Source organism: Rhinolophus sinicus, linkage group LG13 (genome assembly GCF_036562045.2).
Source record: "Rhinolophus sinicus isolate RSC01 linkage group LG13, ASM3656204v1, whole genome shotgun sequence".
NCBI lineage: Eukaryota > Metazoa > Chordata > Mammalia > Chiroptera > Rhinolophidae > Rhinolophus > Rhinolophus sinicus.
In genome coordinates, this window is record NC_133762.1 from 17,135,577 (window position 1) to 17,153,141 (window position 17,565).

The following is a 17,565-nucleotide window of genomic DNA, read 5'->3' on the forward strand; positions in this document are numbered from 1 at the left end:
TCGTCCAGCATCACCACCAGGGTCAGGTCCCCAAACCTGAGCCGCTGGGTCTCTGCAGTAGTCTCCAGAGCCCTGGCCCCCACTGCCTGCCCAAGCCGCCTTTCTACTGGCCACGCCTCTACAATGCTCCCTAGTCTGCACGGTCAGGCAAGCTCGGTCCCTTTCCGTGCCCTCCCAGCCTCCAAGGGGACGGCCACACTGCCTGACCGACCTGGCAGCTGGGAACGAGTGCTTGGAGGCGGTGCCCAGCCTGGGACCCAGGCACCCACCAGGCCCTGCCCCTGCCCAGGCAGTTGAGGGGTGGGAAGACCTGACCTCTGGGTGAGCTCAGAGGCTGCCAGGAACCCAGCAGGGCTGGGGGCTGCTCTGGGTTCGGCCTCTGGAGACAGGCGCTTTGGGGGAGGTAGGCAGACAGCGCGGGCCCTCAGGCTGAAGTGAGGTTTGCGAGACACTGGCAGGGGTCAGTGGGCAGAGATCGGGGGCTGGCCTGTCCCCAACTCCGTGGGGCTCACTCCTCTCCCCAGACCGCCTTGCCTCACCCCTGCTGCCTGGTCCACCAGCTCAAAGCCTGGGAACACTGCTGGGAGGGCCCGAGTCGCAGGCCTGGGCGAGGAAACTGCAGCCCAGGAGCCCACTTTGCCCCAGGTCTCTTGAGGGCCCCTCCTGGCCCCCCCATCCAGACAGACAGCGGACAGCATTGTGAGTCCAGCTTCTCACTGGCGGCCGGTGCTCCTGACCGTGAGCGCCTCAGGACAAGAGCTCCATGACTCGTGATGTGCTGTAGCCCAGGAGCCACCCAAGCCTGTGGACCCAAGGTGTCCTGCCATCAGACACGGCACTGGTGTGCTGACGACTGGAGCTGGGACTGGGGGTGTCCTGGCACCCAGGGTGCCCATCCAGAGGGCTCTGCAGACCCATGAAGCGGCCAGCAGAGGGCATGCGGCCTAGCCACCAGACCCCGGACACAGGTCAGGGTCACTCGGGACACACATGCACCTCACACCACACACACGTGCCCGTCAGGTCTCCGGAGTTCTTGTCTGGACCCCACCACCCTCATCTGTGTGCCTGCACCAGACTCCCTGCACCCAGTGAGCGGCATGCCCGTGGCCCCGCCCCGCAGACCACCGAGCAGTCGGGGCTGTCCTAGGTCACAGCTGAGGCAGGGCAGGACAGAGCCAGGCGCTGGCCCCTTGCTGAGAGAGTCCTGTCTGCCTTCTGGGGGTGGCGTAACAGCCAGTCTCCTGGCTGTGCACGCCCTCCCGTCACGTGCAGGTGGGGATGTGGCCCCAGGAGCTCCTGTTCTGACCCCCTCCACGCCCCCCTGCCCAGGCGAGGGGTCCCAGCAGAGCTACAGCAGCTGGGTGTGCAGGCCTGTTGGCAGGGCCACCTAGCTGGGGGTGGCTGCTCAGCAAGGCGGCAGCAAAGGCGGATGGGCAAAGGGGGAGGACACACAGACCACACTGCTCGTAAGTTCCAGAAAGGAGAGCTAAGCTGGGCAGCGGTTTGGCTTTGAAGCGTGTCTGCTGGTCAGTCCCGTGCATTGGGCAAGGGTCTGGGGCAAACATGGTGGAGGCTGGCCAGGAGGCTTAACCCAGTGGAGGACACACGGGTCCCGATCAGCCTGGCTGGTCCAGGTAGAGCGCAGCCTGGTCCTGCCTCCCACCCAGCTGGCCAGCGAGGTGGATGGGGCGATGGGGCTCAGCACGCCCCACCCAGACCTGCCTGCACCTCTCCAGCCTCAGCCCACACACCCTGAAGCACCGCCTGGGACATGACGACCCACAGGAGACCACGGGAAGACACAACTCCAACTCCAGACCCTCCAGTCAGCCACTTTCCTCAGTGGCTTCAGGGTATAGGCTCGGGTGGAGGGCAGAGGCCGCGCGCCCCTGGCTGCCCCAGGCACAGGGTCTGGAGAGTCTCAACCCAGAGCCAGCCAGCCACTGGAATACAATGCGCCTGGTGAAAGCTTGGATGACAGTGACACGAGGGTCAGCAGATGGACTGACCACCGCTTCGTACCACAGACCAACGGGGAGCAACCGGACACCCCATTTGTACTTGACTGTAGGAACAGCTGTGGCCGACCCACAGCAGCTCAAAGCCGGGTGCCTCTGGGAGGATGGAGAAAGCCAAACGACAGAGATGACAGCCAGCAGGGGCAGCAAGTGCTCGTGGGGACAGAGTGCTGGAGCCCACCAGGCGCAAACTCGCTCCATGCTCCCAAGGCCTAGCCATCGCCCACACCGATGTCCTGGCTGCGCCTCAGAACACCGACGGGCAGAGTCCAGGGTGGCATGGCCCAGCCCCTGCCCAGCGAAGGCCCCACAATGCTCTGCGATGACTCAGGAAGGAGGCGCTGGGGAACCCACCCTGCCGTCATGCCCCCATGCCTGGCAGGGGAATCGCAGCTCACAGAGCACTGGGCCTGCCTGCCGCCTGGACCACAATGCACTCCAGAGTTGTCTGGGGCATCCTGGGTGGGGGCTGCCCCCGGCTTAGCGGACACAGCTGAGTCCAAGTGCTGACAGCAGCTCAGGTTGGGCATGGGGACGGCAGCAGCAGAGCTGCTGTCGCAAACGTTAGCATCTGTCTCTAAAACCTTGGGCATTTCCTATGAAAACAGAACTCAAGCAGACAGAAATCAGGACACTCATGTCTCACGTCACAGACGCAGACCAGCACTCAGGAGGGTGTTTATTAGAGCGCACCAGCCTGCAGCGGGGACCTGCCTTGGACGGTGTCTGCAAACCCAGGAGGGACGCGGATGGCAGGACAGCGGCTGGGCCTCCACCCCGCTGTGGCCGTCCAGTGCGGGTCCCCACACGCTGAATCCCCCTCGTGGGCCAGCAGTACCACCCCCAGGGTCCTGCCCAAGGCGCTGTCTTCACACTGCGGCCGGGATTTCTTGGGTCAGATGGAAGGAAGTGCAATGAGGCCAAGTCAGACTCAGCCAATGGGGGCCAGGGGCCTGCCTGCCTACCAGTCCTGGTTGTCCCAGCCCTCATCCACCTGCGTGGCGGGGGTCGCCGGCTTCCTGGCAGCCTTGGCCCTGCCCTCCCCCCAGGCCTCCCCCACGTCACTATGGTCACTGCTCTTGCTGTTGGACGCAGAGCCTGAGCCCCACACATCCCAGCTGTCTGAACTCCGCTTCTCGGCCGAGGCGTCGGCGCACGTCCAGCTGTCGCTGCTCGGGGATCTGTGGGCCTTGGCGGGGTCATTACTTCCAAAGGTCTCCCAGAAGCTCTGGTCCACAGAGCTGCTCTGGTACCCCTGGCCGTCTGGGGGTCTTGGAAACAGAGGGGGTCATGAACAGCTGTTCTCGAAAGCAGGACATGGTCCCAGCACCTGGAGTGCCTAGCGTGCCCTTGGCACGGCCCCGGGAAGAGCCCACCCAAGCCCCACTGCCATTCTCGCTCCAGGCCAGAGGACGCTGGGCTCAGTGCGGCCCCAGGAGGGCGCCCCGGACACGGACCCTGGTGGGCACACTCAGTCCGGCCTCCCGCCAGAGCCCTCTCTCCAGGCCCACCCAGCATGAAGGGTGCGTGAACAAACCTAAAACATCGGGGCTCTGCAGAGATTAAGGGAAAACGGAAACGCAGAGCACTCAAGCTGGCCAGCTCGGCACAGGGCCTACCGACCCAGTCACGCCACATACAACACCAAGCAGCATATCAGGAAGAGAGTGGTGCCATCAGCCCGTGGGCAGGGCAAACGTGCCCCATCCTGGGAGTACGGACCGGCAACGCCCACCGGGCTGGCCTCTCAGCAGCCACCGCCCCAGGCCCGGCCCATGGCCACCTGCCTATCAGACCCCCAGGGTCCCACCCATGAATCAGAGAAGAAGCCCAGCCAGATGGCGTCCCAGCAGAAGGGCCCAGGCACAGGCCCAAGTGCTGGACTCAGGACTGGGCTAGTGAGGGGGCAGCTCTGCACCCACCCAGACTCCGCGGACAGCAGGTCAGGACGGCCACCCTCCTCAAGGGCTGCTGCTCCCACCTGCAGCCCGCCCCGCCCCTCCCTCCCGAGTCCCCAGCGGCAGTTCCCACAGGGTCAAAAGAATTGGGCCACTGCACTGGGCCCCTGGGGCCCCTGACTGCCTCCCAGAGACCCTGTGGGAAAAACACCAGAGAGGGGACCCATGCCAGGACGGTCACCCGCCATACCTGTCTGAGGAGTCATCTGCTCTCCCAGAAAAAAAGGTGGTGACATCCCGCCATCCCCTGCTGCCAACCCCCTGGACCTGGAAGGAGACAGGAGGCAGCTCAGCCTGGGCTCACACGTGAGCACACACAGTGAGAGTGTCACCACGGTTCCCCCAGGTGGGCTCTGCTGGCAGGCGGGACCCCGGGTGGATGTTGAGGGGCCATGGCCCTCAGTGAGGCAGGCTCCCTGGCAGGCACAGGAAGCAGCCCCCCACCCCCGCACTGGGAGGCAGAGATGGCGGGCAGGCGTCCCCCACAGGAGAGGGGGCCAGCACTCACCAGGGGGGCGGTCAGCGGCAGCAAGAGGGCACAAGGAAAGAAGCGACACGTTAGGGGCTGTGCCGGCCATCCAGCCATCCCCACATTCTCCAGCTGTCAGCACCAGAGCACCTGCCTGACCCCTCATGTCTGAGGACAGGGGCGGCCCAGGGCCGCTCTCGGTGCCAACGCACGGGAATGTGGGGACCGCCAGCTGCGGCCGCACATAAGGCGGGGCCCACCCTACCTTGGACGCCAACTGAGAAACCCCACTGGTCACATCATCAAAAATCTTTCCCTCCTTCACCTGGTAAATTAAACAGTGTCGTCAGCCAAGGGCAGAAGCCGCTGCTCTTCACTGACAGGACAACGCCCACCGGTGCAGAGCGTCTGCTGAGCCTGCCTCGCAGCTGTGCCCCCCAGCCCCAGAGTGACAACACAGCCCTGCTGCCCTGCACTGCGCCGGCCCCTGGGGGTCTCCCACATCACCCCAATCTCCCCGAGGCAGGTTGGCACTGCTCCCAAAGTCCCCAGACCACCAAGAGCTTCTCCTGCCTAGTCTGGGCCACCAGGCCCCAGCAGGGGGACCCCTCACCGGCAGGGCCAGACTTCACTGAGCCTGGGGACAGGAGCCCATAGGGACATGGGAGTGTGAGGGACACGGAGAGCACAGGAGCACAGGGAACACGGGCCAAAGCCCCACCCAAGGCACTGCGCTCCCAGCTGGCCTACTGGGGACACATGACGAGCCTGCCCGAGCATCCAGCGGGCACTGGCAGTGTTACCTTCTCCTGGGCGGGCCTAAGGACGTTCTCATTCAGACTGTGGCCCAGTTCTGATGCCTGCGTGAAGGAAAGACGCCATGAGAGGAAGGTGGGGAGCCCCTGGGCAACACGTTCCCCCCAGGACGAGAACAGCACAGCAGCACCAGCTTGTGGGCAGCGACGGTGAGCCGCCCAGCAGCACACAGGATGTGCCCCCACTCTCACAGCAGCTGCACAGAAGTGGTCCCCAGGCACCTGGCCAAACAGAGGCCAGACCACTGCCCCGGGTGTGGGAAGGCGCCCAGAGACAGGCCGGCACAAGCCCTCTGGCCCGCCCTGTCCAGCCACCACCCCGAGTTGCCCCATCAGAGTCCGGTGAGTCCCGTTGGTGACGACAGCATGTGCCAAGAGCAGGTAACACGCTCCCCCACGATGCAGCCAGCACAAAGTCATCAGCAGCCCCGTGAGGCCTGCCCGCTCTGCAGCAGGCACTGTGGGAGCTGGCTAGGGGCAGGGAAGGGGACAGACCGGAGAGATCACGCTCAGGTGGGGGTAGGACTGGGCCGACTGGGGGACCGTGAGAAAGGACGCCGGGGAGCGGTGGCCCTGACGGGGGCGGGGGGCTGTCAGGCCCTCACTCCTGGGTAAGACGCCTTTGAAGGTGAAATGGAAACCCCGCCAAGTAGCCCGAGGGGCCCCAGGCCATCAGCACCCCCACAGGACAGCGTGCACAGCCCTGAGCGTTGGCACACGTAAGCACAGCACAACAGGCCACAGCTGGGGCACAGCACAGACGAAGGGGCATGCTGACAGCAGACAGGGGGCCTTACCAGCTCTGGCTGCTGCTTGGAGCCCCAAAACTGTACCGAGCCGGCACAGGGAGACAGGGGAGAGAGAGACAGAGCAAGGCGGTAGGAGCAGCATGGGGCAACATCAGGAAGCACCTCAGGACACATCCTTAACGTCGTGTTTCCCATAGAATCACCCAATGGCCCCCCAGGTCCTTGGGGCTACCTTCACCGCTGCTGAACCTGACCGCTTTCCACCCCCAGCCACCTTCCAGAATGGTGTGAGCGAGTGCAATTCAGGGGCCCCAGTGGGGGGCTCAGAGACAGAAGTGGAGCAGGGACCCTGGGTAGGGAGGTGACAAAGCACCCCCCAGGCAGGCGGTGCCCCCCTTTACTCAGGGCTTGAGGGCAGGTCCCACGCAGCTGAGCTGTCCTGGGACAGCCCTGTGGCCGCTGCCTTTTGTGTGAGTCCTGACCCCAGCCCCGGAGGGAGGGCCAGCCCAGAGTCCTGGCACCTCGTGGGGATGGCAAGAGGCCCTATCCAAGACTTGAAGAAAAAGGGGCTCAGGCCCGAGTGCCGCCTACAAGGCCCAGGGACAGAGGTCAGCCCCACCGTCTCCAGGAGCCGGCTCGGGGGTCACAGCACAGCCTCAGGGACACTAAGCCTCCTTCTGCCCAGCGGTGCAGACCGCCTGCTCCTCCCTGATGAAGGGGCCAGCTGCCCAGCGCCCAGGCTGCGGTGGACGGGGTGATGGTGTGAGCCCGACAGGCCCTGAGTGGCTGCAGCGTCTTATCCCACCTCCAAGCCCGCAGGCCCCCAAGTAACGTGCACTGGCGCAAGCTTGGGGGACAAACCCGCGCACTGTGGGGGCCTGTGGGGGCCCAGGCTGCACACAGCATGTCCCCTCCGCTGAGTGCGGGGCCTGAGGACACACCAGACAACGCCACTTGAGGGCCTGAGGCCAGATTAACGAGCACAGGGGCAGAAGCGTCCTCTCACCTTCTGACTTGCCTGGGATCCGAACTTTGTAGCCTGAAAGCAGAAGAGACGGGTTTTCAGACCAACGGTCCTGCCTTGGCCACTCACTCACTGGGCCGCGTTCTCCCCAGGCACAGACAGACGCTGTCCCAGGCCTGTCTCCTGAGGCCACCAAGGCACCAGAGCTCACCCTGCTGTGGCTCTGAGGGCCCCACCAGCTCCGAGGGGCCCAGCAAAGCTGATCATGATGCCACCCCACACTGGAGGAAGGCCAGCAGGGAAGGGGTGCCCCTGCCGTGCCCAGGGCCAACTCTGTCCCACTCGCTCTCTGGGTGACAGGTCCCACAGGCCCACTGGTCAGGGGTGACCACCCCAATCCCACCTTCACTGGGCTTTCCCACAGCCCTGCGGGATCCAGTTCCAATAGCTAATCACTATGGTAACAAGGAAGGGAAAGGCCTGGCCACACAGTCTAGCTGAAAGGCGCCTGGGCCCCCGACTGCAGCCCTCCTTCAGGGACAGGGCCTCGTAGAGAAGCCACAGGGCTGGGCCAGGCAGTGGTGCCAGGGGTGTGGAGCCCTTCCACAGCAGGCTCCGCCCAGGGCCCCCTCCAGGCAGCTGGGGGCATGCATGGTACAGTGGCCCGCGAGGAGCAGTGGTCTGTGGGACTTCACTCCAGCCCAGAGCCAACCCCAAGCTCCCTGGTTGTCCCTGGAGCTGCGGGCACCTGGCTGGCCCCAGCCCCCCACCCCCCCCGGCGTTGGCCCTCGGCACTCCTGTGTGCCCAGGGTCAGCACAGCAGGAACCTGCTGTCCCTGCCCAGGGCTCTCGGCCACGGCCACGGCCACGGCCACGCTGCCCGGCCCACAGGCTCTCTCCTCAGGCCGCTTCGCTTCCCAACCTGCTCCTTTCCTCCCGGCAGTTGCCCGGGTCACTCCCAGGAACACGGGTCACTCCCAGGAACACTGGTCACTCCCAAGAACACAGGTCACTCCCAGGAACACGGGTCACTCCCAGGAACATGGGTCACTCCCGGGAACACGGGTCACTCCCAGGAACACGAGCACGTTCCCCTTTCCCACTCGTCAGTCCTGACAAAACCCCCAAAACCCCCACCCCCTCCCTTGGCCTCAGGCAAAACTCTATCAGACTGCTTTGAGACCCGGAGGCAGAACGTGAGGGGCCACGGGGCCACCACCTCCTGCCATGGGCCTATGCCAGTACTGTGGGGTGGGGGCAGTTTGGGTCACCATCTGCCCCCACTCAACACGGTGGTTATTAGAGCCAGCTCATGTGACACGCGGGCAAGCACAGCTGTTCACGCAGAGAACTGTGTGGCTCTGGGATCTCTGGCTGGTGGCAGGACACAGCCCTAAGCGTGGGGGCGGCTACTTACACCCTCCTTGGCTGCCGAGGCGAACTTGCTGGCTCCAGTGGCAAAGCTGCTCCAGCCCTGTACAGAGACAAAGGCCATGTCCAGTCCCTCGGCGACGCCCACGAGGCTGCTTTCTGACCTCGCCAAGGTCAGAGGAAGGGCATGGCAGAGGCAGGCCTGGACCACACCATGGGGGCCCCGCCTGCCCCACAACCCCGCCTTCAGCCTGTGCCTGCTCCTCCTGTGGCTCTCGGTCCCACCGCCTCCCAAGGGGTACAGGCCTGGCACCCACTCAGGACAGATGGACCCTGGGGCGGGGGGCACTGCACCCTGCTCTCCTGAGTTCAAGGCTGTTTTCTCCTAAGGCCCCAAACAAATGCAAGCTATTTAGGAAGATGTAAGTGCCACCGGAGTCTCTCCTCCTGAGAGAAACCCCAGGGCGCCGGGAGAGGACACGGGCACCGAGGGGACTGCGAGGAGTGAAGGGCTGACACGGGGACCACGGAGATGCGACCTTCGAGGGCGGGCCTGTTTCTAAATAGACTTCCCCATAGCAGGCTTCCGGCCCCAACTCTGCCTTTCTTCCCTGGAAAAGCCTCAGCAGCCACTGTGGGCAAAACGAGCTCGGGCCCAGGGCTCCCGCTGACCCTCCCAGGCTCCAGGGTGCAGGGCTGAGGCTGGGTGACAGGTGCCCCATGGGGAAGGAAGCTGTAAATAACTCTCAGTGAGAAGTGCATTGGTTTTTGGAGTAAATTGACACAGCTGGAGAAGACGGTACAAAGTGGCAGTGAGCACCCCACTGCGCTTGACTCAGACCCTAAGGTGACAGCTGGGCGGGGACTGCTTCCGTGTCTCCCTGTACACCCGCCCTCCTGTACTCGCTTTGTTCACCCATCACTGGAGACCTTGTCCCTCCAGCGTAAAGAGCCCTTCCTGCGTGTTCACGTGTAGCAGCACCCACCAGTGCCCCGGGCAGACCCTTGATTGTCTGCAATTAGTATCACCGTCGAGGCGGCAATGAATAAACACCGTTTTTTAAAAACAGTAAGTTTCCCTGGAAAATGATGGTTTAAACTGGAGCAGCTGAGGGTAGGTGGGACATGCCATCCCCAGAGGATACCGAGCCCGTGCAGCTTAGGAGCACGTAACCTCTGCCTGCTAAACCTCATCTTTCCCGGGCTGGCCAACAGGGCAACGCCGTGAACCAACATGGGCTCAGTCAGGCGGGCTGCCCGGTGCCGTGCCAGGTGAGAGGTCAGCCACGCAGCTTACTCCCAGGGCGTTAGCGCTTTGGAGGAAATGCATCGTTACACTCGAAACACTGTGAATGTCACCAGAGCGAGCGCGTGACTGAAAGCGCCTGGGATCTGAGCCACACGGAGAGTCTGATGGGAGGGGAGGGGCCCCAGGACCTGAGTGAGGCCCCAGGACAGCGTCCTCACCGAGTACAGGGACGACATGGCGTTGTTGAGGAAGTCGTCGTCTCTCTTCTGAGGCGGTGCTGTGTTCCCAAACCCCACGTAGCGACTCTCCTGGGCCCTGACAGGGACACAAGCAGCCACCGTGCTGCTCCTGAAAGCTGCGGGTGTGGGCGGCGCCCAGACCCCAGGACAGGCCCATGGCCTGGCCGGCCCCAGGACCCCTTTAGGACATGGGATGCCCACGTATGTCCTGCAACGGCAGCACACAGGGGGCGGGTTTTCCTCAGCTCACTGGAGACCTTCCTGCTGCATCCAGCCAGGGAGCCCGGGCAAGGCCCACAGCCACCAAGCAATGGTGGCAAGAACCAGCCACCAGTGTAAGCTGACGGTTCCGGACACACACCGTTGCAGGCCAGGCGGGGCCAGGAAGGAACACATACTCTCTCCTTCTAAGCAGGTTTCGTCTCCACTCCAGACCCCCATTTACGCTGGGCAGACCTGGGGCCAGCAGCCGTGCTGACTGCACGCTCGGGTGCATAAGCAATAGGCCTGGCCACCCGCAGGGGCGGTCCTGCCCTGAGGGGCCAAACCCTCCACGCTGGTCAGCCTAGCACCCCGCTACCCCCCGCCCCCCGGCCTCACCCTTGATAGGAGCTGAGGTCCTCGTTCAGCCAGTCCTCAAAGGCCTTGTCAGAGGGGGTGGTGGAGCTCTGCGGCTGGCCAGGAGCTCTGAAACGGAGTCAAAGGTCGGTATGGCCACCAGAGGGCAGCAGACGCCCACCCGGCACCACCTGGGCCTCTGGGAAGTACTGTCAGGACCCAAGCCGGCTCACACGGGAACACCAGCTCTGACATGCAAGGCGCAGGGGGACCACCCTGGGCCCAGCGCGCCCACAGCGCCTGCGCTCTGGGGAGGTGGGCAGCCCTCAGGCAGGACAGAGCAGGAAGGTCCTGCAGAGCAGCAAGGTCCTGCAGAGCAGCACAGAGGTCATGGGCACATGTCAGGAATGACCGGCCCTGGGCTGATGACTGACATTTCCCTTTAAACACGTCTTGAATTTTCACTAACAGCAACGTACAGTGTTGTTTCTCCCACTGACTTTTGGGAAGAGCTCACAACTGGCTGTCACCACAACAGCATGGGATACTGGGCTATAACTGAGAGCAGGACCCCGAGAGCAGCGGCCAGATGACCCCTACCGCTGGGCAGTGGACGGCAGCGTCCTGGGCTGGGGCGGGGTCCAGTTCTGAGCGGGCGATGACTCCAGAGACCACTGTCTGCCTTCGGCCTCAGTGGCCACCTGCCAAGGGGACAGGGGTCAGAGCCCGCACTGTCAGTGCAGCCTCCTGGGCGCAGCGGTCGTGGGCTGGGTCTCGGCCTCATTTGAGCACTGTCACTGGGCCTCCCTCTGCAGTGACACTAACCCCAAATGCCCAGGACCCACCTGTGTGTCCCCCAGTGGGCACTGCTGTCCTCAGGAGTATTTTAACCAAGATGGATGGAGGCGAGCGGACACCACACCCTCGCAGGGCTTGGGGAGAAAGGCCCACCCTTCACCCCTGCTATCAGCCACCTGCTTCCCCTCGGGTGGGACGAGACAGGGCCACACGCCCATGGACTGCATTCGGCTGCCATGGCTATGTCAGAACCCACACAGGAATCCCAACTCCTAGAGCCACTGAAGCCGCCAACAGGAGCACCGGGGTACCGCCAGCCAGCCTGGCATGTCCTCACCTTGTCCCTGAAGAGGGCCGCAGCTTTGCTGCTGTACTTCTCCTGCAGGGACCAGTCGGGGTCGAAGTCCTCCTGAGATTCCAAGAACTGCTGGAACTTAGCATTGCCACCAGCTTTCATCTTCTCCAGCTCAATGTCCTTCCACTTGTCCATGGTGGCAGAGCGCACGAAGCTAGAAACCAGACGACCGATCAGCCTGACTGCGGTGAGCTAGGTACCCAAGGGCCCTGCCCCAGGCCAGCTGGGGATCAGACGCCTGTCTTCTGGGACGGGCACGCTGAGGACATGCGGAGCGGCCAGAGCGGGCACTGACCTGAGATGCACCCCGAGCCCGCGGTGTTTCCCTGAGCACTCCAGGCAGATCCAGATGCCATAGGTCACGCTCACCCACTGAGGGTTAAATGCACCACACTCGAAACACACCTGAGAAACGGGCCACATACCACTCACCGGGGTAGCTCAGGCCAGATCCCAGGAGCCCCAAAGACCCAATAGGTGGCCCCAAGAGGGAGCAGAGGACAGGCTGGCTGGGGGACAGACAGTGACAGCGGGGGAGGGCTCTGATGCTGCAAGCGACTCCCGAGGATGCAAGCCCTAACGGAAGCAGCAAAGAAATGCAGACACTCACGTTGTTCTCATCCTGCACCCTGATATCCTTGAGAACTTTCCTGGTCCTTGGGCTGGCCATGGTGCTGCAAAGAAGAAAAACAAACGTAAGACTCACAAACAGGTCACTTTACAAGACAATCGGTGGTCAGCGCAAGAACACGACACAACACAGCTTCAGAGGAGAGAAGTTCTGTTACGCTGCCTGGCATCGGCAGGGTGAGGCCGCTGTCACTGCAGGCAGCGCCGGGGACCGCTGACCGAGGGAAGCTGTTCTCCACACCCCGAGAGCACCAAGAGCAGGTGGATGCTCCCAGGCCAAGGGCAATGCAACCATGCGGGGCAACATGGGTGTCCCCTTTGCTTAAGCATTACGCACCCCACAACTGCATAAGTTATAGGGAGTCCTGTCCTCTAAAAAACTTCATTCACAGCAAGGGTGGTCGTTACTAACACACACACAGACGGATTACCCCCTAAAGGGCGACACACAGCCCTGGGCTGACAGCCTTCCAAAACAGGCAGCCACGTTGTCTGCACTGCACACCTGCCCTCCCATCCCTACTGCGCGGTGGGGGGGTGGCCCTGACGGACATGTGAAGAGCATGAAGAGACTGGCTGGCAGGAGGGAGAGAGGTGACAGATGGCACGGCCACAGTAGGGCAGATCTATCCCCACGCCTCACAGGGACACTGCTGGGCAACGGCAGTCACACAGCTTGGCCTGAAAAAGCCACTTATTTCTTAACGTATCTCCTTGCTTTCGGGAAATTCAACTTCAACCTGTGGCCCACTGAATTCATAACCAGGAAAACCGAAATAAAAGGTTCCAGCAGGAGGAGGGGGTGGGAGTCAGGCACATGCTGGGCATCACCACGGGACGGGCCTGGGATTCAGGCCACCTCTACCACCTGCAGCCCACAACCGGGTATGTGGCCTTTCTGACGTTTGCCCTTCACTCGACTGTGAATGGAATCTGCGAGCTGTACCCTGTAACTCACATGGCACCACACATCCTCTCGAGAACACGAGTCAGAGAGCTGGTTCCTGCACTGCTGGGCATCCCACACCACCACCTCTCTACCACTTCCCTGCTGCACGGAAGGGAACTGCTCACACCAGCTTTCCTATCAGTGGTGCAGCTGGAGCTTCACGCTGAGGGGCAGGTAAAAACTAGAGGCAGCTCCATCCTCTACTTCGCCTTCAATCATAGGGACGCAGAAACATGTGACTCATTAAGGGACCCCGACTATGCACACAACCAAGCCTAAACCTGGAGTCCAGGACTCCAATGTCCCTCAGTGTCCACTTCTAAGCCAGATGAAGTTAAGAAATAAACGTTTGTTTTCTGTATTTGATGGAAACAAACCAGAGCTCAACGGAGGCTCCTTTTTGCCCAGGAGTTCTCTGCACTGCATGTGACGGTCCCCAGAAACCACCCGACCTCAGAGGCAAACATATGAATGCACAGTCCTGCCCAGTATGGCCGTTGGCCATTCCACCCACTCTGGTGGAATACTGTCACTCCATTGAGCGTGTACTCTTCCACAGCACGAAAGGCAGAAGTGGGCAAACACACACATGGCGAGACGTCCTGGGGGGTGAGAATCTACAAAGCCCTTTGCACACACTGGTGTCACGGTGGCCACAGGAGAGCCCCTTGCAGGCAAGTGTGTGGGGCTGACACGCACACCTGCCCGACACAGGTCTCCACACCTGGCTTCATAGAGCTGTGCCTGCCCTCAGAGGCTGACGTTTGGCCAACAGGACACAGGCACACAGAAGTCAGCACTGGGGTGAGCCTGCTCTGCATTTCTCAGCGTGGAAAACAGCAGAGTGAACATCTGCAGAACCACTACAGAGAAAAACATGTGAAAAGTGAATGGCTTAGCTTGGATTTAAAAGGACACCCCCCTCCCCGCCCTCAGCCACTGGTTTTGCCCGTCAGAATCGTCGAGTCCTCTGACATGCTGTTTGATACAGCACCTCCTAACTTTCACAAGCTTCAATATTAATTCATCTTGAAAAATGATCTAAGAACTCCTGTCTTAACACTTGAAACCAAGGTGTCACAACGTAGCTTTTTCTGCAAGGGGACATCACTGCAGCCCATGTTGGACCAAGCGAGGACACTCTGTCCTGGGTCACTGAGGAAGCCACTGTCCTGGGTCATTAAAGAAGCCACCTGTCAGGCTGCAGACTGCTCGCTCTTCCTCAACCTCTGAGATTGGAAGGGGTGACTAGAGCGCACTGCTCCGCCCCCAGGGCCCTTACACGGGCGACAGGCAGAAACAGGAGTCACCTTTCTCAGAACCCGAGCGAGGCACTCAAAGCACTTGTCTCTAAGACCAGCCCTTTCTCACACTAATGAGAGCATTTCCGAACTTCCTCCCGGGGCGGCCCTGGGAAGGGAGGCCAAAACGCACCCAAGCGCCGGCTTCTCCCGGGCCATCACTGCAGCCCCGTCCGGCACTGCCATAAACACAGGACGCGGAATATGACACCTGCACAAGTATTTCTCAAAATCGGTGGTTTGCAAGGAAGTTGTTTATTTTACAGGCCAGACAAAGAGCACGTAGTTCTTCTATGTAAATCCACGTACACGGAAAACGTTTCAGTCCTTTCCTGGTTTCTTCTCCCTCCCTCAAGAGTCACCCGCGGCAAAGGGCGAGGAAAGGGAAGGGAAGCGCGCGGAGGCCGCCCTCTCTGATTAGACGGACCCTGCCCCCCCCACACGCGCCCAACACCCGCTGGAGGAACCCCTACTTCTTAGGGCTGGAAGGCCCTTCGCAGTCGGCCGGGCGCGACCCTGTGCCCAGGCCAGGCGCTGGGTCCGAGGGACGGGCCGGGGGCCGGGGCGGCTCGGCCCACGGCGGGGGGATGACGGGCAGGGGCCTGCGACGGGTGGAGAATTCCAGACGCTGAGGCGGCGGTGTGGGGGCAGCGTCAGAGGAGAGCAGGGTGGCCGGCTGAGGACGCGGCAGGGTGGGGGCGTCCGCCGGGCGGGCGGGCGGGCGGGCGCCAGGGGCCTCAGGCCGCGCGCTTACCTGGTGGGCGGGCTCGATTCTGCGCGCCGGGTCGGCCGTGTTCCGGAGGCTCGGGCGGGGTCCGGGCCAGGGTCGCGCAGCTGGCTGCACGGAGGACTCTCGCCGGCCGCCCACCCCGCCGCCACCAGCTTCCGGCTACGTTGCGCCTCCCAGGGCATCACGGGAGGCCGGGGCCTGCTGGCAGGGGCGGGACTTCCGCTCTGCAGGCCGAACCGGAAGCACCGCCCCCTCCTGTCGCCATGGGGACGCGTCCCGGCGCCGCGCAGATGCCAGGTTGGCCCAGACGCCGACCGGAGCAGGAGGCCAGAGCGGACAGCCCTGGGGCCGGACTCCCGGTCCTCTTCGCGTCGCTTCGCCGTGTCGTGGTCGGCCCTGCGGATCCCCAACGCTGCTGCGCGGGGCTGGGTTAGCGACTGTGTCAGAACTGGCGGCCTGGGGACCGCCGGCCATCCTTAACGTGGACACGGAAGTGCGTTCACGCGCATCGTGACGGTCTGTTCGAGAAACTGACGGCCTGTTCAAGTTATGATTCGAGGACGGTTTGTTTACACGGGCACTAGTTAGGAAGGTGTGCGTGGGTTTAGGGAAACCACAGGAATTCTGCCGGAGCAGCAGGGCTGTGACGTCGGGAGACTCCGAGGAAAGTGAGGAGGGAGAGGGGCTGGTACCCAGGAAGGAGAGAGTCTTTAGGGCCTCTGCCCAGAGGAGCTGTCATCTTTGTCTGAGGGCATCTCCAGCCCACGGTGACCAGAAGGAGAAGCCACAAGAAGAAATACCTGGCCTCTCTGGCCTCTCACCCTCCCATCTCCCTATTTGCCTCCTGTTGGCTGAGCCCATTGGTGTAGTCGGGGGTGGAGAGGGTGGGGGGTGGGTATGGAGCGCAGCTGCAGACAGAGATAGAGAGAAATTAGAGAGAGAGAGAGAGAGAGAGAGAGAGAGAGAGAGAGAGAGGAGAGGACACATCACACAGACGGTGCAATCCGGCTGTAAAGCAGTGTGAATAGTAGGATCCCAAAGAGGGGAAATGACTGTGCAGAGAACTGTTGAAAGCAATCTCTGAGGGGTATAATTGCAGGTGGTTGTCAGTTATTCATTTGTGCTTTTCTGCGTTTCACATACTTTTAGGGATCTGTGTAACTTGGGATGGTCAGGTATAAACATTTTTACGTTCCATAACTTGTACAGCTCAGTGAGTTTGGACAAACGCATGCCCAGTGTAACCTCCACCACAATCAACTACAGGACGTTTCCATCAGAGGCAACCTCTGTTCTCATGTCTAGCCTCATAACTCAGTTTTGTCTGTTCTAGAACGTCACATAAGTAAGACATGCGGTATGTACTTAGGGTTTCCTTCTGTTAACATGACGGTTTTAAGATCCACCCATGTTGTGTGCATCTAGTCTCAGTACTTCATATAAATGGAATCGTACAATATGTGACCTTTTGTGTCTGACTCTCTCACTCAGCATCATGTTTCCAGGGTTCATCCACACTGTAGCATGAATCAGTGCCTTGTTCCTTTTTATTCCATTAAATGAAAATACCATTTCATTTATCCATTCACATAATGGTCGCTGGACTCATTTCTAAGTTTTGGCTATTACGAATAAAGCTGCCCTAAAACCCATGTACATGTCTTTTTGTGGGCCTATTTTTTACGTCTCTCACTTAATTACTTAGAAGTAAAATTGCTGGGTGATGGGGTAGGTGTATGTTGAACCTTATAAGAAACTGACATCCTTCCAAAATGCTTGTATTATTTTGTATTTCCACCAGCAGTCTGAGAGTTCCAGTCACTCCACATCTTTGTCAACACTTGCTTTTGTCAGTCTTTTTACTGCAGCCAGTCTAGTGGGTACCAAGTGGTATCTCATTGTAGTTTAATCTGCCTTCTCTCCATCACTGGTTGAGTGACGCCCTGAGTGCTTACCTTACCCTCAGCACTTCCAGCCTGCCTTGTGCCAAGCTGAGCATAAGCACCCTCCTGCGTCCGGGGCCACTCTATGGGAAGAGTCACCAGTTCCTGCAGTAAGAAGCCGCTGGCACTCACAGAAATGGCAAGGGCTGAGATGGTGTGGACAAAGCACCAATAGGGTCTACACAGGCGGTAATATGAGACAACACAGATGTCAGTGTAGATTTCAGATCCTGTGGTTGTGCCTGTGTAGGCTCCATGGGTTCAGAGAATGAGAGGCGAGTGCTGGATCAGTTAGTTACAGTGGGCTTCCTGGAGGAGGCAGGCTGAGAAAGATAAGGTGTTGAAAAGGAGAAGAGGAAAAGTCAAGGCATTCCTGGAAAGGGCACATTTGGCACCAACTACACCAAACAAGCAGTGGAGGCTGGATTTCCAGTTTTCTGATCAGTTTTCTAAAAAGTCAACTTTC

General features: G+C 61.1%; 1 protein-coding gene across 11 annotated transcripts; it reads right to left on the reverse strand.

The window, feature by feature from the left end:
• Nucleotides 1-2,647: 2,647 nt before the first annotated feature.
• Nucleotides 2,648-15,339, reverse strand: ARFGAP1 (ARF GTPase activating protein 1). 11 transcript variants are annotated; one of them, XM_019753477.2, is made up of 14 exons: nucleotides 15,181-15,339; nucleotides 12,157-12,220; nucleotides 11,842-11,951; nucleotides 11,529-11,700; nucleotides 10,994-11,094; nucleotides 10,436-10,522; nucleotides 9,815-9,911; nucleotides 8,394-8,450; nucleotides 7,019-7,051; nucleotides 6,061-6,090; nucleotides 5,252-5,308; nucleotides 4,714-4,773; nucleotides 4,170-4,240; nucleotides 2,648-3,292 (listed from the first exon to the last, which is right to left on the reverse strand). In XM_019753477.2, exons 1-14 carry the CDS (start codon nucleotides 15,336-15,338, stop codon nucleotides 2,983-2,985), a joined length of 1,407 nt encoding a protein of 468 aa, XP_019609036.2. In that variant the 5' UTR covers nucleotide 15,339; the 3' UTR covers nucleotides 2,648-2,982. The 11 variants fall into 11 exon arrangements, with proteins under 11 accessions (XP_019609036.2, XP_019609035.2, XP_074173310.1 ...); XM_019753476.2 differs by having other exon boundaries at nucleotides 4,170-4,246; XM_074317209.1 differs by lacking the exon at nucleotides 6,061-6,090.
• Between the last annotated feature and the right edge of the window lie 2,226 nt (nucleotides 15,340-17,565).